This window comes from Triticum dicoccoides, chromosome 6B, assembly GCF_002162155.2.
Source record: "Triticum dicoccoides isolate Atlit2015 ecotype Zavitan chromosome 6B, WEW_v2.0, whole genome shotgun sequence".
NCBI lineage: Eukaryota > Viridiplantae > Streptophyta > Magnoliopsida > Poales > Poaceae > Triticum > Triticum dicoccoides.
In genome coordinates this window covers 567,420,264-567,446,311 of record NC_041391.1, presented here as the reverse complement: position 1 = coordinate 567,446,311, position 26,048 = coordinate 567,420,264, and the positions used below count along the sequence as shown (strand labels likewise).

Here is a 26,048-nt window from a genome sequence, read left to right as displayed (position 1 = left end):
ACAATCGTTGTGTCATTAACCCCCTCGGGCATAATCCCGGAGATGAAGAAATCCTAAACTACAGCCACGATTTACTTCTTAAGAATAGCCCAGTTTCGTTGATAAAACCTGGCCGGGAATCCATCACAACCCGACACCTTCAACGGCCCGATCTGGAATAATGCATTGGATATTTCCTCCTCTGTATATGGTTTACATAGTGCTTCATTCATCTCTTCAGTAACCTTTGGTGCAATTGTTGGGGAACGCAGTAATTTGAAAAAAATTCCTACGCACACACAAGATCCATCTAAGTGATGCATGGCAACGAGAGGGGAGAGTGTTGTCCACGTACCCTCATAGACCAAAAGCGGAAGCGTTATGACAACGCGCTTTATGTAGTCGTACGTCTTCACAACCCGACTGATCCTAGTACCGAAAGTACGGCCCCTCCGTGATCTACACACGTTTAGCTCGGTGACGTCCCACAAACTCTCAATCCAGCTGAGTGTCGAGGGAGAGCTTCGTCAGCACGACGGCGTGTTGACGGTGATGATGAAGTTACCGGCACAGGGCTTTGCCTAAGCACTGCAACGATATGACCGAGGTGGATTATGGTGGAGGGGGGCATCGCACATGGCTAAGACAATGTCAACTTGTGTGTTCTAGGGTGCCCCCTGCCCCCGTATATAAAGGAGCAAAGGGGGAGGCCGGTCGGCCCTATGGCGCGCCAAGGAGGGGAGGAATCCCCATCCTAGTAGGAGTAGGATTCCTCCTTTCCTAGTCCTACTAGGAGGGAGAAGGAAGGAGTGGGAGAGGGGAAGGAAAAGGGGGGGCGCCACCCCCCTCCTAGTCCAATTCGGACTCAAGGGGGAGGGGGCGCGCGGCCTGCCCTGGCCGCCCCTCTCTCTCTCCACTAAGGCCCATCTAGGCCCATTAGTTCCCCCCCCCCCGGGGGGGGGGGGTGTTCCGGTAACCCTCCCGCACTCCAGTTTTCTCCAAAATCATCCGGAACATTTCTGGTCTCCGAATATAGCCGTCCAATATATCAATCTTTATGTCTCAACCATTTCGAGACTCCTCGTCATGTCCGCGATCACAGCCAGGACTCCGAACTACCTTCGGTTCATCAAAACACATAAACTCATAATACCGATCGTCACCGAACGTTAAGCGTGCGGACCCTACGGGTTCGAGAACTATGTAAACATGACCGAGACGCGTCTCTGGTAAATAACCAATAGCGGAACCTGGATGTTCATATTGGCTCCCACATATTCTACGAAGCTCTTTATCGGTCAAACCGCATAACAACATACGTTGTTCCCTTTGTCATCGGTATGTTACTTGCCCGAGATTCGATCGTCGGTATCTTAATACCTAGTTCAATCTTGTTACCGGCAAGTCTCTTTACTCATTCCGTAATGCATCATCCCGCAACTAACTCATTAGTCACATTGCTAGCAAGGATTATAGTGATGTGCATTACCGAGAGGGCCCAGAGATACCTCTCCGACAATCGGTGTGACAAATCCTAATCTCGATCTATGCCAACTCAACAAACACCATCAAAGACACCTGTAGAGCATCTTTATAATCACCCAGTTACGTTGTGACGTTTGATGCACACACAGTGTTCCTCCGGTATTCGGGAGTTGCATAATCTTATAGTCATAGGAACATGTATAAGTCATGAAGAAAGCAATAGCAACATACTAAACGATCAAGTGCTAAGCTAACGGAATGGGTCAAGCCAATCACACCATTCTCTAATGATGTGATCCCGTTCATCAAATGACAACTCATGTCTATGACTAGGAAACTTAACCATCTTTGATTAATGAGCTAGTCAAGTAGAGGAATACTAGTGACACTCTCTTTGTCTATGTATTCACACATGTACTAAGTTTTCGGTTAATACAATTCTAGCATGAATAATAAACATTTATCATGATATAAGGAAATATAAAATAACAACTTTATTATTGCCTCTAGGGCATATTTCCTTCAGTCTCCCATTTGCACTAGAGTCAATAATCTAGTTCACATCGCCATGTGATTTAACACCAATAGTTCACATCACTATGTGATTAACACCCATAGTTCACATCGCCATGTGACCAACACTCAAAGGGTTTACTAGAGTCAATAATCTAGTTCACATTACCATGTGATTAACACCCAAAGAGTACTAAGCTGTGATCATGTTTTGCTCGTGAGAGAAGTTTAGTCAATGGGTCTGCCACATTCAGATCCGTATGTATTTGCAAATTTCTATGTCTACAATGCTCTGCACGGAGCTACTCTAGCTAAATGCTCCCACTTTCAATATGTATCCAGATTGAGACTCAGAGTCATCCAAATCAGTGTCAAAGCTTGCATCGACGTAACTCTTTACGATGAACTCTTTATCACCTCCATAACCGAGAAATATTTCCTTAGTCCTCTTAAGGATAATTTTTACCAATGTCCAGTGATCTACTCCTGGATCACTATTGTACTCCCTTGCCAAACTCAGGGCAGGGTATACAATAGGTTTGGTACATAGCATGGCATACTTTATAGAACCTATGGCTGAGGCACAGGGAATGACTTTCATTCTCTCTCTATCTTCTGCTGTGGTCGGGTTTTGAGTCTTACTCAACTTCACACCTAGCAACACAAGAAATAACTCCTTCTTTGATTGTTCCATTTTGAACTACTTCAAAATCTTGTCAAGGTATGTACTCATTGAAAAAATTATCAAGCGTCTTGATCTATCTCTATAGATCTTGATGCTCAATATGTAAGCAGCTTCACCAAGGTTTTTCTTCAAAAAACTCCTTTCAAACATTCCTTTATGCTTTCCAGAAAATTCTACATCATTTTCGATCAACAATATGTCATTCACATATACTTATCAGAAAGGCTGTAGTGCTCCCACTCACTTTATTGTAAATACAGGCTTCACCACAAGTCTGTATAAAACTATATGCTTTGATCAACACATCAAGGCATATATTCCAACTCTGAGATGCTTGCACCAGTCCATAGATGGATCACTGGAGCTTGCACATTTTGTTAGAACCTTTAGGATTGACAAAACCTTCTGGTTGCATCATATACAACTCTTCTCTAATAAATCCATTAAGGAATGCAGTTTTGACATCCATTTGCCAGATTTCATAAAATGTGGCAATTGCTAACATGATTCGGACAGACTTTAAGCATCGATACGAGTGAGAAAAAACTCATCATAGTCAACACCTTGAACTTGTCAATAAACTTTTCGACAAGTCGAGCTTTGTAGATAGTAACACTACTATCAGCGTCCATCTTCCTTTTGGAGATCCATTTATTCTCAATGGCTTGTCGATCATCGGACAAGTCCACCAAAGTCCACACTTTGTTCTTATACATGGATCCCATCTCAGATTTCATGGCCTCAAGCCATTTCACGGAATCTGGGCTCATCACCGCTTCCTCATAGTTCATAGGTTCGTCATGGTCTAGTAACATCACTTCCACAACAGCATTACCGTACCACTCTGGCGTGGAACGTGCTCTGGTTGACCTATGAGGTTTGGTAGTAACTTGATCTGAAGTTTCATGATCATCATCATTAGCTTCCTCACTAATTGGTGTAGGAATCAATGGAACTGATTTCTGTGATGAACTACTTTCCAATTCGGGAGCAGGTACAATTACCTCATCAAGTTCTACTTTCCTCCCACTCACTTCTTTCGAGAGAAACTCCTTCTCTATAAAGGATCCATTCTTAGAAACAAAGATATTGCCTTTGGATCTGTGATAGAAGGTGTACCCAACAGTTTCTTTTGGGTATCCTATGAAGACGCACTTCTCCGATTTGGGTTCGAGTTTATCAGGTTGAAACTTTTTCACATAAACACCGCAACCCCAAACTTTAAGAAACAATAGCTTAGGTTTCTTGCCAAACCATAGTTCATATGGTGTCGTCTCAACGGATTTAGATGGTGCTCTATTTAATGTGAAAGCAACTGTCTCTAATGCATAACCCCAAAACGATAGTGGTAAATCAGTAAGAGACATCATAGATCGCACCATATCTAATAAAGTGCGGTTACGATGTTCGGACACACCATTATGTTGTGGTGTTCCGGGTGGCATGAGTTGCGAAACTATTCCGCATTGTTTCCAATGAAGACCAAACTCGCAACTCAAATATTCTCCTCCGCGATCAGATCATAGAAACTTTATTTTCTTGTTATGATGATTTTCCACTTCACTCTGAAATTATTTGAACTTTTTAAATGTTTCAGACTTATGTTTCATCAAGTAGATATACCCATATCTGCTCAAATCATCTGTGAAGGTAAGAAAATAATGATACCCGTCGCGAGCCTCAACACTCATCGGACCATATACATCAGTATGTATTATTTGCAACAAGTCTGTTGCTCGCTCCATTGTTCCAGAGAACGGAGGCTTAGTCATCTTGCCCATGAGTCATGGTTCGCAAGCATCAAGTGATTCCAAAAGCCCATCGGCATGGAGTTTCTTCATGCGCTTTACACCAATATGACCCAAAATGGCAGTGCCACAAATAAGTTGCACTATCATTATTAACTTTGCATCTTTTGGCTTCAATATTATGAATATGTGTATCACTACAATCGAGATTCAATAAACCATTCACATTGGGTGTATGACCATTGAAGGTTTTATTCATGTAAACAGAACAACAACTATTCTCTGACTTAAATGAATAACTGTATTGCAATAAACATGATCAAATCATATTCATGCTTAACGCAAACACCAAATAACATTTATTTAGGTTCAACACTAATCTCGAAAGCATAGGGAGTGTGCGATGATGATCATATCAATCTTGGAACCACTTCCAACATACATCGTCACTTCATCCTTAACTAATTTTTGTTCATTCTGCAACTCCCGTTTCGAGTTACTACTCTTAGCAACTGAACCAGTATCAAATACCGAGGGGTTGCTATAAACACTAGTAATGTATACATCAATAACATGTATATCAAATATACTTTTGTTCACTTTGCCATCCTTCTTATCCGCCAATTATTTGGGGTAGTTCCGCTTCCAGTGATTAATCCCTTGTAGTAGAAGCACTCAGTTTCAAGCTTAAGTCTAGCTTTGGGTTTCTTCACGGGAGCAGCAACTTGCTTGCCGTTCTTCTTGAAGTTCCCTTTCTATCCCTTTGCCCCTATTTGAAACTAGTGGTCTTGTTGACCATCAACACTTGATGCTATTTCTTGATTTCTACCTTCGCCGATTTTGGCATCGCGAAGAACTCAGGAATTACTTTCGTCATCCCTTGCATATTATAGTTCATCATGAAGTTCTAGTAACTTGGTGATAGTGACTAGAGAACTTTGTCAATTACTATCTTATCTGGAAGACTAACTCCCACTTGATTCAAGAAATTGTAGTACCCAGACAATCTGAGCACATGCTCACTGGTTGAGCTATTCTCGTCCATCTTGTAGGCAAAGTACTTGTCAGAGGTCTCATACCTCTCGACTCGGGTATGAGTCTGAAATACCAATTTCAGCTCTTAGAACATCTTATATGCTCCGTGGCTTTCAAAATGATTTTGAAGTCCCGATTCTAAGCCGTAAAGCATGGTGCACTAAACTATCAAGTAGTCATCATACCGAGCTTTGTCAAACGTTCATAATGTCTGATTCTGCTCCTGCAATAGTTATGTCACCTAGCAGTGCATTAAGGACATAATACTTCTATGCAGCAATGAGGAAAATCCTTAGATCACGGACCAAGTCCGCATCATTTCTACTATCATCTTTTAATTTATATTTCTCTAGGAACATATAAAATAAACGGGGAGCTACATCGTGAGCTATTGATCTACAACATAGATATGCTAATACTACCAGGACTAAGTTCATGATAAATTAAAGTTCAATTAATCATATTACTTAAGAAACCCCACTTAGATAGACATCTCTCTAATCATCTAAGTGATCACGTGATCCAAATCAACTAAACCATGTCTGATCATCACGTGAGATGTAGTAGTTTCCAATGGTGAACATCACTATGTTGATCATATCTACTATATGATTCACGCTTGACCTTTCGGTCCCAGTGTTCCGAGGCCATATGTGCATATGCTAGGCTCGTCAAGTTTAACCCGAGTATTCTGCGTGTGCAAAACTGGCTTGCACCCGTTGTATCTGAACATAGAGCTTATCACACCCAATCATCACGTGGTGTCTCAGCACGAAGAACTGTAGCAACGGTGCATACTCAGGGAGAGCACTTATACCTCGAAATTTAGTGCGAGATCATCTTATAATGCTACCGTCATACTAAGCAAAATAAGATGCATAAAGGATAAACATCACATGCAATCAATATAAGTGATATGATATGGCCATCATCATCTTGTACCTTTGATCTCCTTCTCCAAAGCACCGTCATGATCACCATCGTCACCGGCTTGACACCTTGATCTCCATCGAAGCATCGTTGTTGTCTCGTCAATTATTGCTTCTACGACTATCGCTACCGCTTAGTGATAAAGTAAAAACAATTACAAGGCGATTGCATTGCATACAATAAAGCGACAACCATATGGCTCCTGCCAGTTGCCGATAACTCTCTTACAAAACATGATCATCTCATACAATAAAATATAGCATCATGTCTTGACCATATCACATCACAACATGGCCTGCAAAAACAAGTTAGACGTACTCTACTTTGTTGTTGCAAGTTTTACGTGGCTACTACGGGCTTAGCAAGAACCGTTCTTACCTATGCATCAAAAACCACAACGATTTTTCGTCAAGTGTGCTATTTTAACCTTCAACAAGGACCGGGCGTAGCCACACTTGATTCAACTAAAGTTGGAGAAACAGACACCCACTAGCCACCTGTGTGTGAAGCACGTCGGTAGAACCAGTCTCGCGTAAGCGTACGCGTAATGTCGGTCTGAGCCGCTTCATCCAACAATACCGCTGAATCAAAGTATACATGCTGGTAAGTAGTATGACTATTATCGCCCACAACTCTTTGTGTTCTACTCATGCATATAACATCTACGCATAGACCTAGCTCTGATGCCACTATTGGGGAACGTGGTAATTTCAAAAAAATTCATATGCACACGCAAGATCCATCTAAGTGATGCATAGCAACAAGAGGGCAGAGTGTTGTCCACGTACCCTCGTAGACCGAAAGCGAAAGCCTTATGACAACACGGTTGATGTAGTCTGATACGTCTCCAACGTATCTATAATTTTTGATTGTTCCATGCTATTATATTATCCATCTAGGATGTTTCATATGCATTTATATGTTATTTTATATGATTTTGGGACTAACCTATTAACCTAGAGCCCAGTGCCAGTTTCTGTTTTTTCCTTGTTTTTGAGTTTTACAGAAAAGGAAAACCAAACGGAGTCCAATTGACAAGCCAATTTTTGATGATTTTTTATGGACCAAAAGAAGCCCCTGGAGTGAAAGAGTTGGGCCAGAAGAGTCCCGGGCTGCCCGCAAGGGTGGGGGGCGTGCCCCCTGTCTCGTGGACAGCCTGAAGACCTCCTTGACTTGTTCCCAACGCCAAAAATTCCTATAAATACTGAAACCTCCAGAAAATAACCTAGATCGGGAGTTCCGCCGCCGCAAGCCTCTATAGCCACCGAAAACCAATCTAGACCCGTTCCGGCACCCTGCCGTAGGGGGGAATCCCTCACCGGTGGCCATCTACATCATCCCGGCGCTCTCCATGACGAGGAGGGAGTAGTTCACCCTCGGGGCTAAGGATATGTACCAGTAGCTATGTATTTGATCTCTCTCTCTCTCTCTCATGCTCTTGAGGTGGTACAATCTTGATGTATCGCGAGCTTTGCTATTACAGTTGGACCTTATGATGTTTCTCCCCCTCTACTCTCTTGTAATGGATTGATTTTTCACTTTGAAGTCATCTTATCGGATTGAGTCTTTAAGGATTTGAGAACACTTGATGTATGGCTTGCATGTGCTTATATGTGGTGACAATGGGATATCACATGATCTACTTGATGTATGTTTTGGTGATCAACTTGCGGGTTCAGTGACCTTATGAACTTATGCATAGGGGTTGGCACACGTTTTCGTCTTGATTCTCCGGTAGAAGCTTTGGGGCACTCTTTGAAGTTCTTTGTGTTGGTTGAATAGATGAATCTGAGATTGTGTAATGCATATCGTATAATCATACCCACGAATACTTGAGGTGACATTGGAGTATCTAGGTGACATTAGGGTTTTGGTTGATTTGTGTCTTAAGGTGTTATTCTAGTACGAACTCTAGGATAGATCGAACGTAAAGAATAGCTTCGTGCTATTTTACTACGGGCTCTTGAATAGATCGATCAGAAAGAATAACTTTGAGGTGGTTTCGTACCCTACAATAATCTCTTTGTTTGTTCTCCTCTATTAGTGACTTTGGAGTGACTCTTTGTTGCATGTTGAGGGATAGTTATATGATCCAATTATGTTATTATTGTTGAGAGAACTTGCACTAGTGAAAGTATGAACCCTAGGCCTTGTTTCGAAGCATTGCAATACCGTTTGTGCTCACTTTTATCATTAGTTACCTTGCTGTTTTTTATTTTCAGATTACAAAAACCTATATCTACCATCCATATTGCACTTGTATCACCATCTCTTTGCCGAACTAGTGCACCTATACAATTTGCCATTGTATTGGGTGTGTTGGGGACACAAGAGACTCTTTGTTATTTGGTTGCAAAGTTGTTTGAGAGAGACCATCTTGATCCTACGCCTCCCATGGATTGATAAACCTTAGGTCATCCACTTGAGAGAAATTTGCTACTGTCCTACAAATCTCTGCACTTGGAGGACCAACAACGTCTAAAAGAAGAAGGTTGTGTAGTAGACATCATAGTCGTAAGTCGTCACGATCCGACCGATCCTAGTACCGAAAGTACGGCGCCTCCCCGGTCTACACAGGTTCAGCTTGGTGACGTCCCACGAACTCTCAATCCAGCTGAGTGTCGAGGGAGAGCTTCGTCAGCACAACGGCGTGTTGACGGTGATGATGAAGTTACCGATGCAGGGCTTCACCTAAGCACTGCAACGCTATGACCGAGGTGGATTATGGTGGAGGGGGTACCGCACACGGCTAAGACAATGTTAACTTTTGTGTTCTAGGGTGCCCCCTGCCCCCGTATATAAAGGAGCAAGGGGGAGGCCGGCCGGCCCTATGGCGCGCCAAGGAGGGGAGGAATCCTCCTCCTAGTAGGAGTAGGATTCCTCCTTTCCTAGTCCTACTAGGAGGGGGAAGGAAGGAGTGGGAGAGGGGAAGGAAAAGGGGGGGCGCCGGCCCCCTCCTAGTCCAATTCGGACTCAAGGGGGAGGGGGCGTGCAGCCTGCCCTAGCCGCCCCTCTCTCTCTCCACTAAGGCCAATCTAGGCCCATTAGTTCCCCCCCGGGGGGGTTGTTCCGGCAACCCTCCGGCACTCCGGTTTTCTCCGAAATCATCCGGAACACTTCCAGTGTTCGAATATAGACGTCCAATATATCAATCTTTATTTCTCGACCATTTCGAGACTCCTCGTCATGTCCGTGATCACATCCGGAACTCCGAACTACCTTAGGTTCATCAAAACACATAAACTCATAATACCAATCGTCACCGAGCGCTAACCGTGCGGACCCTACGGGTTTGAGAACTATGTAGACATGACCGAGACATGTCTCTGGTCAATAACCAATAGCGGAACCTGGATGTTCATATTGGCTCCCACATATTCTACGAAGTTCTTTATCGGTCAAACCGCATAACAACATACGTTGTTCCCTTTGTCATCGGTATGTTACTTGCCCGAGATTCGATCGTCGGTATCTTAATACCTAGTTCAATCTCGTTACCGGCAAGTCCCTTTACTCGTTCCGTAATGCATCATCCTGCAACTAACTCATTAGTCACATTGCTTGCAAGGCTTATAGTGATGTGCATTACCGAGAGGGCCCAGAGATACCGCTCCGACAATCAGAGTGACAAATCCTAATCTCGATATATGCCAACTCAACAAACACCATCGAAGACACTTGTAGAGCATATTTATAATCACCCAGTTAAGTTGTGACGTTTGATAGCACACAAAGTGTTCCTCCGGTATTCAGGAGTTGCATAATCTCATAGTCATAGGAACATGTATAAGTCATGAAGAAAGCAATAGCAACATACTAAACGATCATGTGCTAAGCTAATGGAATGGGTCAAGTCAATCACATCATTCTCTAATGATGTGATCCCATTCATCAAATGACAACTCATGTCTATGGCTAGGAAACTTAACCATCTTTGATTAACGAGCTAGTCAAGTAGAGGCATCCTAGTGACACTCTGTTTGTCTATGTATTCACACATGTACTAAGTTTCCGGTTAATAAAATTCTAGCATGAATAATAAACATTTATAATGATATAAGGAAATATAAAATAACAACTTTATTATTGCCTCTAGGGCATATTTCATTCAGCAATACTATCGAACACCACATTTGGGTCCAGGGTAGGATCCCTAGTGAATATCTCCTTAAAATAGGAGTTTGCCATTCTCTCCATATCGGACGGCGCGTTGCACCGTGAACCGTCGGCCTTCAATAGTTTCTGGATGTGGTTGTGTCGAGCGCGCCAAATTGCTTGGTGGTGAAGGTATTTGGTATTGCGCTCCCCTTCTTTCAGCCATTCAATCCGAGACCGTTGGAGCCAAAGCATCTCCTCTCTATAGAGAAGCTCATCAAGTTGGTTTAGCTTAGCCCGAACCAGTGTATGATCCACACCCATGAGTTTTCTTTCTACATTTTCACTCGTTTGTTGCTTGAATCATTGCTCGCTGGCGGTGAAGGTATCTTGGTGTTCTTTTTGCTTGTTGTCATTTTCTTTCGACATTTTTTGTCATTTGTTGCTTGAATCACTGCTCGCTGGCGAGTTGTTTTCATGAACATCGCCTCCACTTCCGTCGGTGAGAGCTAGCAGAGCTTTAGGAGCTCCCAAGGCACTATTGAACCCTGCCTCAACAGCGTCCATATTCAGCTGTTTTCTTGCATCCTTGTCCACCTCCATTCTGGTAACAACCTATTTCAGAGGGCTTGTCGCCGTGTATGGGGTTTCCGGGTCGGTCCTCTCTTCCCTTGGGGCAGAAGCAGACGGACTCCCAGCCTTACCAGGGAAACGGGGGCCGGAGTGCCTGTTCACCGCAGCGCCTTGTCCTGGCCTAGACGGCCCCTCCGCGTACAACCAGTCCCCGAACTACATACCCTTCTTATCATGTATGTCCAGACCACACTCCTTATGATCATGGCCAATCAGCGCACACACCTTGCAAAAACAAGCAAGTTTTTCATATCTAACCAGGTACACTTGGCGTTCTTTTGCTCGCACAATACTGACGAACTTAGTAAGGGGGTGTTTAATGTTGTGATTCACCCTAATCCTCACATAATCACCTCTCGTGTTCCCATTGAGCCGCATCTCCAGGATCTCCCCCGCACCCTTCAACAGCTTCTTAACAATGTGTTCCTTGCAATACGGGTCCGGGAGTTTGTGAATCTGAAGCCATGTTGGCATGTGATCAAACACCATGTCTTCAGCCCGGCTGAATCCATCATACACGCATAGTAGCACCGCCATGTTGCGGAACAACCAAGGGCCTTGTTTCATGATCCGCTCCCAGTCCCCCAAGGACGATGCCTGGACAACGAATCTGTTAGGCCCGACCGGCCAGAATCTAACACCTTGCGTAGGGTTCCAAGCCGCCCTCATCTCCCTGTAGAAGGCCGACGAGGAGAAGGTTTTGTCGGTATGAACCCTAGCAAGGGTTAACCAATGGACTCTTTCCTTGATCTCCGGGTCCTCTTCATCGATCTCCACGTCATCAAATTCTTCCTCGTTAAGATCCAGTTGGTCGAAGAAATTTTCCAGATCGGGATCTGCGGTTTGCTCCGCTGCCGCCACCGAAACTGCTCCCACCACCGCCGCCGTTGGTCGCTGAGTTTGCATCCGAGGAGAACGCCATCGTGAGCGAGCCGCAGGAACCCAGGGAGCACCCCTGTGATGCTTGTCGCTATCGGGTATAGGACTCTGAGAGGATGAGTCACCTCAGAGGAGAGAAACCCTAGCCGCAGGAGCTAGGGAAAAAGAAATCTGTATCGTGTTTTAACATATTTATGTTTAAAGAAGTTTATAAAAAACATTTCAACATTAACAATACGAAACTAATATCGTTAGATTGATCATGAAGTGTACTTTATATTTCATATATCGGAAAAGTTAACTGGCGAGCAATCGCAAATTAGCAACAGATTTGCACGACTTGATTGCCTCTGATCTGAATCAGACAATCGCTCCCTACCCGCACAGCTGGATCCATCTTTTATGCTTGCTGCGCAATCTCGATTTTCAATGATAAATCGGTTGAACCGCCATGGCCCCTATAGGGTAGGGCTCAAAGTACCCGATGCACTAACCAACTCACCCAACTAAGTTTGTTGTCTAATATATGAAAATTAGCTATTTGAACCTTCTTTATGGTAACTCAAACGTGGTTCATCAAAACGCCTGCAAATGTCTGGACTACCATATCCAGGCACATTTTGCCATCCAACAAGATGATCAATTCATGGCTATTGGAACGAATCAAAACAGAGGGTTCTATTTCTCAACCTTACTTGCTCCTACAGAACTATGGTCGTCCGCAGACCAGTCCGCACCATAAAAATTCCCTAGACCGGCAACTAATCTGGGGGGTTTTGGGGGAGTCCGGACAGTCCACTTGGCCCACTGTCAATTGGGCTACATGTCCTCACAACCCATGTGTGTTTTCCTCTAGTTCCACCCGGCCCACGTCTGGTCCACTACAGTTGGATGACCGGCTCCCCTAACGCTGTCCACAGACATGTTCAAACGTGTCCATGGACATTTGGAGTGTATGCTTTGATGCATGGCGTGGAGTTGCCCTTGCTTCCATATAAGCAAAAAAATGCTATTTTTTGTGGTTTATTTCATGAATTCTCTAATGCATCATTGGTTGGTGTTTTCATGAACACTTCAACGGGTGTTGCTATTCATGTGGTGGAGGAAGTATAGTGTCTCTGCGAGCACCCTGACGGAAACACCAACCAATGTATATAAAAGCTATTTTTCATGTCAGCTAAAAATAATAATTTGTGGTGTTTTTTCTTGGGTTTCTCTAGTGTATTTGGTATGCTATCACATTTGAAAACTTAGTTGGATTGTAATATTTAAATTAGAAGTATTGTCGCATTTGAGTAATTTGACTCATAGAAGATTTGGCATGCTATTAATTTGAGCTCATGAACTTACAAAAATAGAGACGGACATCTAAGGGACATGGTTGGATGTAAACCCGGGCAAACGTCGGGCCGGGCCGGGTTTCGGGCCGGGCTTATAAAAGCCCGACCTTCATTTCCCAAGCCCGAGCCCGGCCCGAAGCCTGAAATACTCCCTATTTTCAAGTCCGAGCCCGGCCCGAAGTCAAGCCCGAAGCCCGAAAGCCCGGCCCGAACGCTGTTTTTTAGTGTACGCACGTGCAAGCCCGGCCCAAAGCCCGAAAGCCCGGCCCGAAATACATAAAAAATGAAGCCCGAGCCCGGCCCGAACTATCTTCCGGGCTGCAAAACTAGGCCCGAGCCCGGCCCGAACGTCAAGCCCAGCCCGGCCCGGCCCGGGTTTTTCGGGCCGGGTTCGGGCCGGGTCGTCGGGCTGGGCTGCCCATGCCCGGGTTTAGTTGGATGACTGGCTCGGACGGACCGGTCCGTGGACAAATATCGTGTCCGTCTTAGGGATGTAGTGTTGGAGATGCCCTGACTCATTAAAAGGGAGCCTTTTGATGAGGTAAATAATTTCGAGGGAAGATAGATGTCCTAAGGTGAGCTCCATATGGTACGAGGAAGCAGTTTCCAATCACAGAAACACAGAGGCGGCAGCATGTGCCCAAGTCCAATCAGGATTCATTTCCTCCTGTGGGAAATGTTCTAAAATGATGGAGAATCTATGATCATGGGCTACACGTTACATTGCACGTCGCTGGGTGCTTGAGTCCACAGTTTTGTCTCCCATGGTAGTGGCGGTGCGTGAGTCGTATATGGACCTCCACTCCATAGTCACCAAGCAATCAAGCACTGGCAAGTAGGTATCCAACGTGAGACAGGCATACTCAATTAAGCAAGTCAACGTCTTGACAGCGTGACACTAGCCATGTTTAGTGGAGGATCTACTTTGCCAGATAAACTTCTGCCGACGATCCACGATGCACCACTTATGTCGACGCGATCACAGATTAGCCTTCCAACTTCCAAGTTACATCGCAGTTTCACGTCTGAAGAGCCAAAGAATCACGGAATTTTTCACTGTGACGATTGACGAACACCCCAAGTCGTCGATCTGCTAGTGATGTGGTTGCAGGAGCATCTGGGACAGCAGCTCGCTCCACAGGTCGATCGGCCCTGGCAAGCACCAGTGCAGGCAGTCCACCACGAAGCTGCCCTCCACGCTCCCGCCCGGCCGGTGCCCGTACCGGCTCGGGTGCCCGTCCGGCCGCAGGTCCATCGCCTCCGTGATGTCCATCAGCACCAGCTCCGCCTCCGCGCCGTCCCTCCTCGTCCTCGCCGCCGCCTTCGTCTCCCTCAGCGCCTCAACCTAGTCGAGTCACAGCATTTCATTTAGCAGCCGTACGTCACGCTCCGCATGGCACGAGATCCTCGGGGTTTTATGTGCGTACCTGAGCGCTGCGGTACTCGGCCTCGAAGGCGCCCAGGGCGCGGTCGCCGCGCCGGTAGGGCCGCGTGCGGACGCAGTCGCCGCCGGTGTTCCACTCGCCGCCCTCGAAGTGCGCGGGCGTCACCGTCCGGAGCACCGCCTTGCCGCGGAACCCCTCGCGCGCGGCGACGGCGCCGAGCGCCGTCCGGAACGCCGCGCGCAGTGCGCGGGGCACGGTCATCTCGGCCGTCACGTTCCCGTTGACGCAGCTGGCACCGCCGTTGCACGCGACAGCGCGCCCGCCCTCGTAATACACCGAGGGGCGGAGGAACCAGTTGGTTCCCGAGAGGACGAGGTGGTCGAAGCCAGCGACGTGCGTCGCCCACCGGGCGTCCGGCGTGTCGAGGTGCACGTCCCACATGCCGAGCGTGGCGTTGGACAGGTTGGCCTTGACCAGGAAGGGCGACCAGAAGAGGGAGGCGGTGAAGTCGTGGCTGCCGTAGTAGTAGTCCCGCCGGACGGCCCTCCCCGTCGGATCGATCTCCGACTCGCCCCCGACCTCCACCGGCTGCGCCACCTGCATGTCTTCAGTCGTTAATTTCCATCAGAAACAAGGTGTCAATAACCGAGTGCATGCGCCACAGACGTACCCTCGACAAGAGGCAGAGCAAGGACTTGAAGTGGTTCCTGGCGAGGGAGTCCCCGACGAAGGCCATGGACTTGCCCCTCATGGCCTCCAGGAACCGCGCGGCGTCGAAGCGGGGGAGCTCGCAGCCGTCCGGCCGCCACCTCCAGCGCAGGAACTCGAGGCTCGGCTTGCCGAACTTCATGCAGTTCTGGTGGTCGTCGATGAAGGGGCACGTGAGGTTCGTGTAGTAGGGCGCCTCCGCGGCGTCGTGCACCCACTCGCCCCGCGTGAGGTCGCATGCCGGAGATGCCACCGACGACGAAGAGGCGCCATGTATGCGCAGGTAACGGCGGTCGGCGAAGGTCAGGTCGTAGAGCGTGACGAGCACCAGGATGAGCAGGAAGGCCACCGGCGCGGCAAAGGCGGCCGAGCGCTTCGGAGAGGAGGGGCCGCTCTTGCTCTTGTGGGACTTCATGGCGGCGAGAGGGATGCCGTTGCTTGGGGAACACAGGGCATGGAGGATGGAGTAACAAAATGCGAGGTGCAGAGTATACCGGGCTAGTGCTGGTGGTGGCGGTGGAGGTCAACGTGGCAGGTACGTATGGTGTGCGTTGCACGACTGATAAAGGCCTCTACCAGAATGCTCACGGAAGCCCTGCCGCTGTCCGCGAGCGCGGTTGCACGGTTGGCGCCAGACACTTTTTTTGTTGGTGGCAGAACTTTGAGACTTCCTCGTGTCATCTTCTTCTAGTCTGCCGAACCCGAATTCATGGTTTCAATTAAACCACCGTCCACCTAATTTCCAACGATTTTGCTATTTATTTGGTCCCTCGAATTTTTACAACCGTCGGTCGATTCTGCCCAGGCCGAAGGAGGGGGCGATGTGACAAGCGGCAACGATGAGCATCAGCCTCAGCGAGGCCACGGCAAGACCTCGTCGGAGACGGGGGTGGTGTAGTGAGCGCAACAGACTGCGGCATCCTAGATGAAGGCGGTTAAGAGATTGATCAGTGCGGGAGGGTTGACTAGTGCAAGTGGGGTGGGGGCTACCGTCACCAAAGGAGAACAAGAGGTGGGGTAGAGGGATAGTTGGGGTGGCGGCAATACAATGGTGGGCGGAGGCCAACGAAGAATGGGGCAGCAAGGCGATCGCGGGAGCCAGAGGTGAGTGGGTATGAGCAAGCGGTGGCGTGGGCAGGTCGTGGGTCCCGTCGCTGGAATGAAGAAGGTAGGAGAGAATAACAATGTTGTGTGGGGTGGTCCTTGGATTGCGATGCAATGACCCGCCTAATACGATGGGTTGATGTTGCGGATGGAGATGGCGATGACATGGCTGAAGATGATCTCCACAATACCTTTGAGTGTTGATGATGACGATGGTAATTAAGGATGGGACTGCGGAGGCAACTGCGGGCGACCATGTGGGCGACTCCGCCGTCCCCCACGCCGGCGCCCCCGGTGGCTTCCCCCGCCTCCTCGCTCCTCCATCTCCGGCCCTCCTTCCCCTGCTCGCCATCCCCTCTTCCCCAGCCGCTGGCCGGCGCTGGCGCCCCACCCTGATCTCTCCTGGTCGGATTTGCTGGGCGGACTGGGCGGCCGAGGAGGACCGCGCGGAGGTCGCGGCTGTGGCGGCGGGCCTCCCCAGGCGTCTAGATGAAGGCGGTGAAGAGATTGATCAGTGCGGGAGGGTTGACTAGTGCAGGTGGGGTGGCGGCTACCGTTACCGGAGGAGAACAAGAGGTGGGGTAGAGGGATAGTTGGGGTGGCGGCAATACGATGGTGGGCAGACACTGCTAGGTAAAAATCTAGCAGTAGTGCTGGTTTTTGGCCTAGCGGTAGCGCGGGTGGCCGCGCTACTGCTACAGCGCTATAGCTAAAGGTTAGCAGTAGCGTGGGCTTACCCGCACTACTGCTATAGCTACTTAGTAGTAGCGCTTCCTAAAAAGGGCGCTGCTGGTAATTACTTTTTTTGAACAAAGACGCTAGAAACGTACGGCTTTAAATTAATAATGCCAACTAGCAACAACACAAGGTTCAAGTCGTTTACAAACCAAAAAGTCAGGCCACACCGGCCACACGCTCATTACATACCAAGTTTAAATAACACAAGCCCCAACTGAGGTGACCAAAAGACAACAGGCCAACCAACGCGTCAGGCCACCTCCATACCGCCAAAGCCAAAAGAGACAAGAACCAGCTCAAGCTGATTATCGAAGTTGCGGGATACAATTGCAGATCTTCTCCAGCGTGGCCTTCATCAGCTCAACATCGCGTTGTTTCTTCAAAGGTGTCCACATTCGAAGAAAGAGATGGCATTTGAAAATTACCATCAGCCTGGTGAGCAGGAAACTTTTTTTCAATTGTCATTTTATTTCTGATCGTCCATAGGGACCAAAGCAACGCTCCCACGCATCACCATAACACCCTAGCGTTGGCCCCATGCTGTGACTGCAACACAACCAATATGTCCGCTCCCGACCTGGGGTTCCGATTTTGATGGAACACGTCCCTAACTGCACACCATGCAAACTTAGCTAACGTGCACTGGAAAGAAAGCATGGTTCGCATCCTCGTGGAGCTGACAAACTACACCAGACCCGTCAGACAGGCCGTTGCGCTTGGCTACATTATCAGCTGTCGGGAGGCAATTTCAAAACATTTTTCAAAGGAAGATTTTAATCTTGAGCGGAAGCCCAGCCTTCCATAGCCCCCTAGCTATGTCTAGCGTGTTTCCCTCGGTGAGTTTGCTGTATAAAGACTTGATCAAAAACTTTTGGGACGCAGTCAAGTCCCAGGCCACCTTGTCAGCTCCCAAGCTGAGTTGGCGTTGGGCGATCTGGGCCTGTAGCGAGTCCCAACTCGCCACTTCTTGCGTCGATAAGGGCCGCAAGAAATGGATCGCCGGTGCGGAGGAGCGCAGGACGCCCCCACCAAAATGTTGGTATCCAAGGCCACGTTGTACAACTGCGAGACAAACTACCAAAGAGGCTTATCCTCGAGCCATTTGTCTAACCAAAACCGTGTGTAATGCCATTTTTAACCTCAAAACACGCACCTGACGAAAACACCGGACGCACCGCCTGGATACCGTTCCAGAACGCCGATCCTGAGAACTTAGCATTGAAAACATTTTCGTCCGGAAAGTACTTAGCGTGGAGTAAGTCCGCCCATAAACCCGACTCCCTATTAGCTAACCTCCACCACCCCTTGGTCAGTAAGGCGACATTCATAAGTTTTGAATTGGTGATACGCAAACCGCCAAAATTTTTGGGCCTACATACCACCGCCCACTTGACCAAATGGTATTTCTGCTTTGTTCCAGCTCCTTCCCAAAAGAACTTGGAGCGAGGGGTGTCTAACTTAACGTGTACCCCATCCGCTAATAGGAACATCCCGATCGTGAAAAGTGGGAGGGAGGAAAGGTTAGAGTTGGTAAGGATCAGTCTAGCAGCAGACAACATGAACCTCCCACGCCACAGACTGACCCTATTAGCCACTTTGCCATACAACGACTCCCATTCGAAAAATGAGATTTTCCGGTGTGTGATCGGAAGCCATAGGTTCTTAATCAGGAAGCCCCCAAGCTTGCAATTAAGTAAATTAGCTACCCGCGTACTCTCTTGATGGTCCATTCCCATAGATATAACTTCACTTTTCAGGAAGTTGATTTTCAGCCCCGTCAAAATCTCGAAGGCGAGGAGCAGCAACTTGATAGATGCTATACTATGATTGTCCGGCTCGAACAGCAGCATCGTATCGTCCTCGTATTGCAAATGCGTCACCCTCTCCCCCGGGATTAGGTGGGGCACTAACCCTTTGATGTGCCCTGCCACTCTAGCTTTTGAAAGCATTGACGCTAGCGCATCCGCTATGAAGGTAAAGATAAGCGGAGAGCTTGGGTCTCCTTGATGAAGACCGCGTTTGGTACGAAATAAGTTGCCCATCTCTCCGTTGATCGTCACTGCGGTCTTTCCACAACTGACCAGGTGCATTATTCGGTGCACAAAACCCGCCTCAAACCCCTTCTCGAGGAGCACCTCCTGCACAAACTCCCAGATCACTCGGTCGTAGGCTTTCTCAAAGTCGAGTTTGAGCAAAACCCCCTTCCCGCGCAATCGGGCCCTCCAAAATATTGCGTCCTTTGAGAAAAGTTGTTTGGCTCCGTTGGATCACCCATTGAGCTATGGGAGCCAGTCGGGTGGCATACGCTTTGGCACACAGTTTGAACGGCACGTTAATAAGCGTGATGGGTCTGAACTTCTTAATGTTATCCGCGCCTTTTACTTTAGGGATAAGACTAATAGCCCCATAGTAATTACTAGTAGCACTTCTATCTTCCCGCGCTACTAATATTATTCTGTATTCTATTTCTTTTTTTATTTTATGTCGTATTCATACACCATTATACAAGTTTTCATACAGTAGCAATTTAGAGATTGTTTTACATCATAATGATTTATTAAATCACTGGGTGAAAGAACCATGGACTAGTTTCAAATGGATGGATCCTAAGTGACCAAGTCATGGATTATCGTGATAATCCATGACTTGATCACTTAGGATACACCCACTTGAAACTAATCCACGGTTCTTTCACCCATTGATATAATAACTCATCATCATCATCATCATATCATTAACAACTTATCATCATAATACATCATTGTCATATAATTAACAACTCCTCATGATCATCATTTTCGTTCAAAGGAGATTGGAGCGGCATCGCGGTGGAGTTTCAAAGGTGGGCGAGATGTGAGTAGTCTATACTAGGAACGTGTGAGTGGGAGTTGGAGCTAAGGCTCAAGGCCTTGTAATACCAATTGTAGACTTGCGGGTTTATTTACCCCCTCCCCTTCTTTTATGTATGATATGCACAGTCGTGCATATTCGAGAAAAAAAATCATGTTCGTCGACGAGACATCATATAACAACTTGGTCACTAGTCATAATCACAACTCGTCCTCCTCATCATCATCAGCTCTAAAACATTGTAGCACATAATAACATATTGTACCTAGGACCTAATCCTCTCTCATAGGACCTACTATCCCCTCTAAGGTAAAATGACATAAAACAAGATAGGCCCTGACTCTCCATTATGGAGAATGGAGACTATCCCGTCTCAAATTCTTGCGCTTCGCACAATGGTGGTTCCAAGTAGCTCTGTACGATTGTCCATACATTTTTCCATGCTTTGATTGTCATGTCTTCATCGGTTTTAGGAATCCGGTATGAACAATAGTGAAGCCTAGGCAGACCTGGCCGTAAGCTCATAACATCAAGGTGACCTTTTGAAAGCATGAGATGAGGCACACAATCCTTCGGGATTTTCTATTGAAAAACATAGTAATATCGTCATAGTTAGCAATGCAGTTTAGCTTTAGAAGAATTTATGGAAAAGATGTATGGATGTCGTAATAGTAAAATATCTTACCATGACATCTCCATAGATGTTACCGTAGTTCAACACGTGCACCATAATGTGCAAGAGTTTGATAATTGATATTGTAATTCTCAACATCAATAATAAATGAGATAAGATGATCTTTCTCGTGATAAGTTAATTCTGCGCCATCGGTGTAGTAGGTTTTGTCTACCATCTTCCGTACATTCTTTGAAGAATGAAAATAAGCTATCAATGGATATAAGCTGTCAACTATTTTGAAATAAACAATATAAATTACTTAATAACTATGTTTCAGAAACTCACATAGCGGTAGAATTGGAAGCGTATCAACAAGGACCCAAATGTCCATATTATCTTCGTCGATGTCAGGATCACCAAGATCCAAGGTGACAAGCATATCCTTATGAAAATCATACATCTTGCAAAGTGCTTCCCAATTCGGGCAATCAAAATGGGATACGCTCTCCGAATTGTATAGATTTACAGCAAAATCTATACCATGATGGGTCCTTAGGTGAACTATCTTTGTTTCCATACTTTCATGATCTTCAAAATCTATCATCTCCAAGACATAGCATCTTGCATGGCATGGGATAAGCTAGTTGAATTGTAAAAGACAAAAATTACATGTTGAAGTAGTAGAAGTCGTGCTTAATTACGCAAAAACATTTGTCGTCATTGCGCACCGTTTCAACATCGAAGTTCTGGAGCTTAATGCTAAAGCGCCGACCTTCTACCAGTTGAGGCCTGTCGCACAGACCCCGGTCGTCGCCGCACCAGACTTTCATCGTCCAACGACATTTCCTATGTTCACAATTCAAAGATTAAACTTCTAAAATTAAATATATGTACTATAAAAACTAAATTAGATCATTATTATTCATCACGGGTTGACTATCGGTCTGTCGGGATTCTCCTTCCTCTCTAATATATGGTGGACACTCCCTCACAGATTTTTCGACCGTCAATGATGGTCGCTACTGCTCCTTCCCCTAGTGCATTGATACGTCTCCAATGTATCTATAATTTTTGATTGTTCCATGCTATTATATTACCCGTTTTGGATGTTTATGGGCTTTACTTTACACTTTTATATCATTTTTGAGACTAAACCTACTAACCGGAGGCCCAGCCCGAATTGCTGTTTTTTAGCCTATTTCAGTGTTTCGAAGAAAAGGAATATCAAACGGAGTCCAAACGGAATGAAACCTTCGAGGGCGATCTTTTTGGAACAAACGTGAACCTGGAGACTTGGAGTGGAAGTCAAGCAACAAGCGAGGCAGCCATGAGGGTGCCCGGCGCACCCCCTACAGGTGGGCGCCCCCCCACCCTTGTGGGCCCCTCGAGCGCCCACTGACCTACTTCTTCCTCCTATATATACCCACGTACCCCAAGAACATCAGAACAGACAACGAAAACCTAATTCCACCGCTGCAACCTTCTGTATCCACGAGATCCCATCTTGGAGCCTTCCTCGGCGCTCCGCCGGAGGGGGAATCGACCACGGAGGGCCTCTACATCATCTCCAAGGCCTCTCCGATGAGTTCTGAGTAGTTTACCACAGACCTTCGGGTCCATAGTTATTAGCTAGATGGCTTCTTCTCTCTCTTTGAATCTCAATACAAAGTTCTCCTCGATCTTCTTGAAGATCTATTCGATGTAACTCTTTTTGCGGTGTGTTTGTCGAGATCCGATGAATTGTGGGTTTATGATCAAGTTTATCTATGAGAAATATTTGAATCTCCTCTGAATTCTTTTATGTGTGATTAAGTTATCTTTGCAAGTCTCTTCGAATTATCAGTTTGGTTTGGCCTACTAGATTGATGTTTCTTGCAATGGGAGAAGTGCTTAGCTTTGGGTTCAATCTTGCGGTGTCCTTTCCCAGTGACAGTAGGGGCAGCAAGGCACGTATTGTATTGTTGCCATCGAGAATAAAAAGATGGGATTTATATCATATTACATGAGTTTATCCCTCTACATCATGTCATCTTAATGTGTTACTCTGTTCTTATGAGCTTAATACTCTAGATGCATGTTGGATAGCGGTTGATGTGTGGAGTAATAGTAGTAGATATAGGCAGGAGTCGATCTACTTGTCACGGACATGATGCCTATATACATGATCATGCCTAGATAATCTCATAAGTATTCGCTTTTCTATCAATTGCTCAACAGTAATTTGTTCACCCATCGTAATACTTATGCTATCTTGAGAGAAGCCACTAGTGAAACCTATGGCCCCCGGGTCTATCTTTTATCATATAAGCTTTCCATCTACTTTTATTTGCATCTTTACTTTTCCAATCTATATCATAAAAATACCAAAAATATTTATCTTATCATATTATCTCTATCAGATCTCACTTTCGCAAGTGGCTGTGAAGGGATTGACAACCCCTTTATTGCTTTGGTTGTGAGGTTCTTGTTTGTTTGTGTAGGTGCGTGGAACTTTTGAGGAGGCTCCTACTGGATTGATACCTTGGTTCTCAAAAACTGAGGAAATACTTACGCTACTTTGCTGCATCACCCTTTCCTTTTCCAGGAAAACCAATGCAAGCTCAAGACGTAGCATGCATAGCAAAGGTCTAGCACAAGGAGAAGAAGGAGAAGTGACCCCCATGACAACAGTCGGTATTCTTCTTCTCTCATATATGGTGGAGACTCTCCCACACTGATTTTTTGACTGTCATGTATGGAGCCCCGCAAACTTAAAGTCAACTCGAAATGTCATTTAATTTCTAGAAAATCTGGGGCACTCAATATTTCCTACATATTCTAGCACAAGTCATGCTTAAATTCACGGAAAAATCCGGCATGACCTTTGCTAAAATAGGACATATCGAGCGCCTGAAATTTACCGGAACAGAAATGAATCAACACTCCGGCAAAACATAGGCCACTCGGATTTTCCCTGTGATACAAAGATGTCCACACACATACAACGATGCTTAAACTTGAAATTATATCTGAATCAATTATCATAAGCATTTGCACATGAGCATAAACAGGTGCTCATTGCATTTCAATGGTTCAATATTGACAAAAACATTTCAATATATCTTATAACCCAAACATTTCATTTGGTTAAGAAGCATAACTAAATACCCTAGTTCTACTCTATTCAACCCCAAGGAGTAGAGAAGGAGGAGGTGGACTTTTAGCTCACCGACTTGGGTGTAGAGGAAGCAGAGGTAGCTCGGATGACGACACTCCAAGGAGACATGACTCTACAAAGCCTGACATTCCACCAAGTGAAAATTTTATCATGAAATCTCATATAGCATTCTTTGATGAAAAAGTGATAATGACAAAAAAATGATTAAATTTTCTAATACATTTCTACATAGAAAAACAAAATTACAAAAAAAATCTATACCTAAATTTTCTTACTAAAATTTTTTATTACTAAATTTGATACCTAAAAATTTCTCATATAACATTCCAATAGACAAAAATGCCGTTTGGAGGCCGAGCTCCATGCAGCTCGGTATCCTAGTCGTCAGTAATCGCATCTAGCAGCTGCAGCGCCGCATTTAATGACATGTATTCGAGCTGGCAAGGATATATGCCACACCGTATTCTGTATTTTCCTACAGTAGCATCACAGGTCTGACGTCGAAGCATGGCAGGCTGGTTAGACGTGCCATCGACTCACCCATCATGTGCATGCAGTGCTAGCAGCTTTCCCACACACTGACGAACATGGGCAAGCTTACGCTCCCATGTTCAGAGAATGAACTTTACCAAGGATACATCACAATGTGAGATAACCTTATTCACTCTTGCCCACAGCACACAATTTTTTTCTAACTGACTTCAAACAGAAAATTTAACAATTTTGTCAACATCCCGATATAAGGTCGACATAATAAGCAAACACATATATAGTAGCAGACACAGTACAAGACCATCTTTTTAGATGTTCAAATAAGGTATGGTTTCTAATAACAGAGGGGTCACCTAGACAAATACATACCATCAGGAAACAACACTAAATTTCTGAAATTTCAGACTTTGGCTGCATGTGTTCTTCCTGTGCCCTGTCAACCCGCATTTTGAGCAGCGAAGAGATTTCCGGGGCTCCTTGGGCACATCACCCCTGGCAGGGCATGTCGTGCTCTAGTGCCCCTGAAGTCTGCATATGGAACAAAATCTAGTCCTCTTTGATGGTTGTTCATATGGAGCCTTTGTCGCGGCTGGTTGTGGGGCGCCCAACCAGTCGCTTCTTTGATGCAACTGGGAACATATGTGATCCCTGTGAAATGGTGTGCTCAGACTCAGTTCGATCAAAGTGTTGCTTGTTACCAACGACAGAACCCGTTGAATTTGCGGCCAGTTCTCTATCAGACAACCCAAGTCCATCCCTCACAGTAGCAACTGGCTCCAGCTGCACTTTGACATCTCGCATTTTCTCCATAGCAAGAGCATATGCTTCCACATTGCCATCACCTAACTTAACGACATCCAGTGCCAAGAGGTATAAAGTGTTGTGTCGGCGAGAAGAATGTTTGAGCGGCCCATGATCCTTCTGGTAGCGCAATACTCTAGCAGTAGTATATCTCTTGCATCTCTTGTCCATCGCTTGAGCACATGTTCTGCAGGGAGCTCATGCAGTTTTAGGTGTATCATCACCTGAACATCAGCAGCCACACAAAAAAGAGTCATTTTCTGGTGCCTTCAAACCATGTCCATCTGTAGAAAAATTATTGTAAGTAAGGAAGAGGAGGTGCGACACTCACCTTAAGAGCATGGCTGCAAACCATTCCATAGCACTACTAGAAAAACCCCTACTAATGGCGCACCTAATATGGCTATTAATGGCGCATCTGTGGTGCGCCATTAACAGCACGCCATTAGTAATTTTTACTAATGGCGCACCACCTGGTGCGCCATTAGTATCTGGTATACTAATGGCGCACCGCGGGTGCGCCATTAGTATAGGCCAGGGTGCGTCATTAGTATGCCTCCCAGGCGCCATGTATACCCAGGTGCTTTGGCATACTAATGGCGCACCACCACTGGATGCGCCATTAGTAACCGCGGCATACTAATGGCGCACTACCCTGTGATGCGCCATTAGTATGCACTGTCATACTAATGGCGCACTGTCATGTGATGCGCCATTAGTATGAATATTAGGTTTTTTTATTTTTTTATTTTCTGTTTTTTGCACAGGTTACAAAATGTATAATTTGACAAAACATAGACAACACACATCAACAACAGATTCATCGAATACAATAGAAGATTAGTCTTTGAATACAATTCATCATATTAGTCTCC

At 46.0% G+C, this 26,048-nt stretch overlaps 1 protein-coding gene across 1 annotated transcript; it reads right to left on the bottom strand.

The window, feature by feature from the left end:
* Positions 1-14,164: 14,164 nt before the first annotated feature.
* On the bottom strand, positions 14,165-15,961 carry LOC119320196 (protein trichome birefringence-like 19). Its single transcript, XM_037594304.1, has 3 exons — positions 15,378-15,961; positions 14,750-15,304; positions 14,165-14,667 (listed from the first exon to the last, which is right to left on the bottom strand). The coding sequence occupies exons 1-3, from the start codon at positions 15,828-15,830 to the stop codon at positions 14,416-14,418; spliced, it is 1,260 nt and encodes a 419-aa protein (XP_037450201.1). The 5' UTR covers positions 15,831-15,961; the 3' UTR covers positions 14,165-14,415.
* Between the last annotated feature and the right edge of the window lie 10,087 nt (positions 15,962-26,048).

Excerpts from the sequence above, each read along its gene's own strand:
- LOC119320196 (XM_037594304.1), bottom strand. The coding sequence starts at position 15,830 with ATGAAGTCCCACAAGAGCAAGAGCGGCCCCTCCTCTCCGAAGCGCTCG. Across the intron at positions 15,305-15,377 it reads TGCTCTGCCTCTTGTCGAGG|GTGGCGCAGCCGGTGGAGGT; the intron begins GTACGTCTGTGG and ends GAAGACATGCAG. Across the intron at positions 14,668-14,749 it reads CCGAGTACCGCAGCGCTCAG|GTTGAGGCGCTGAGGGAGAC; the intron begins GTACGCACATAA and ends TGACTCGACTAG.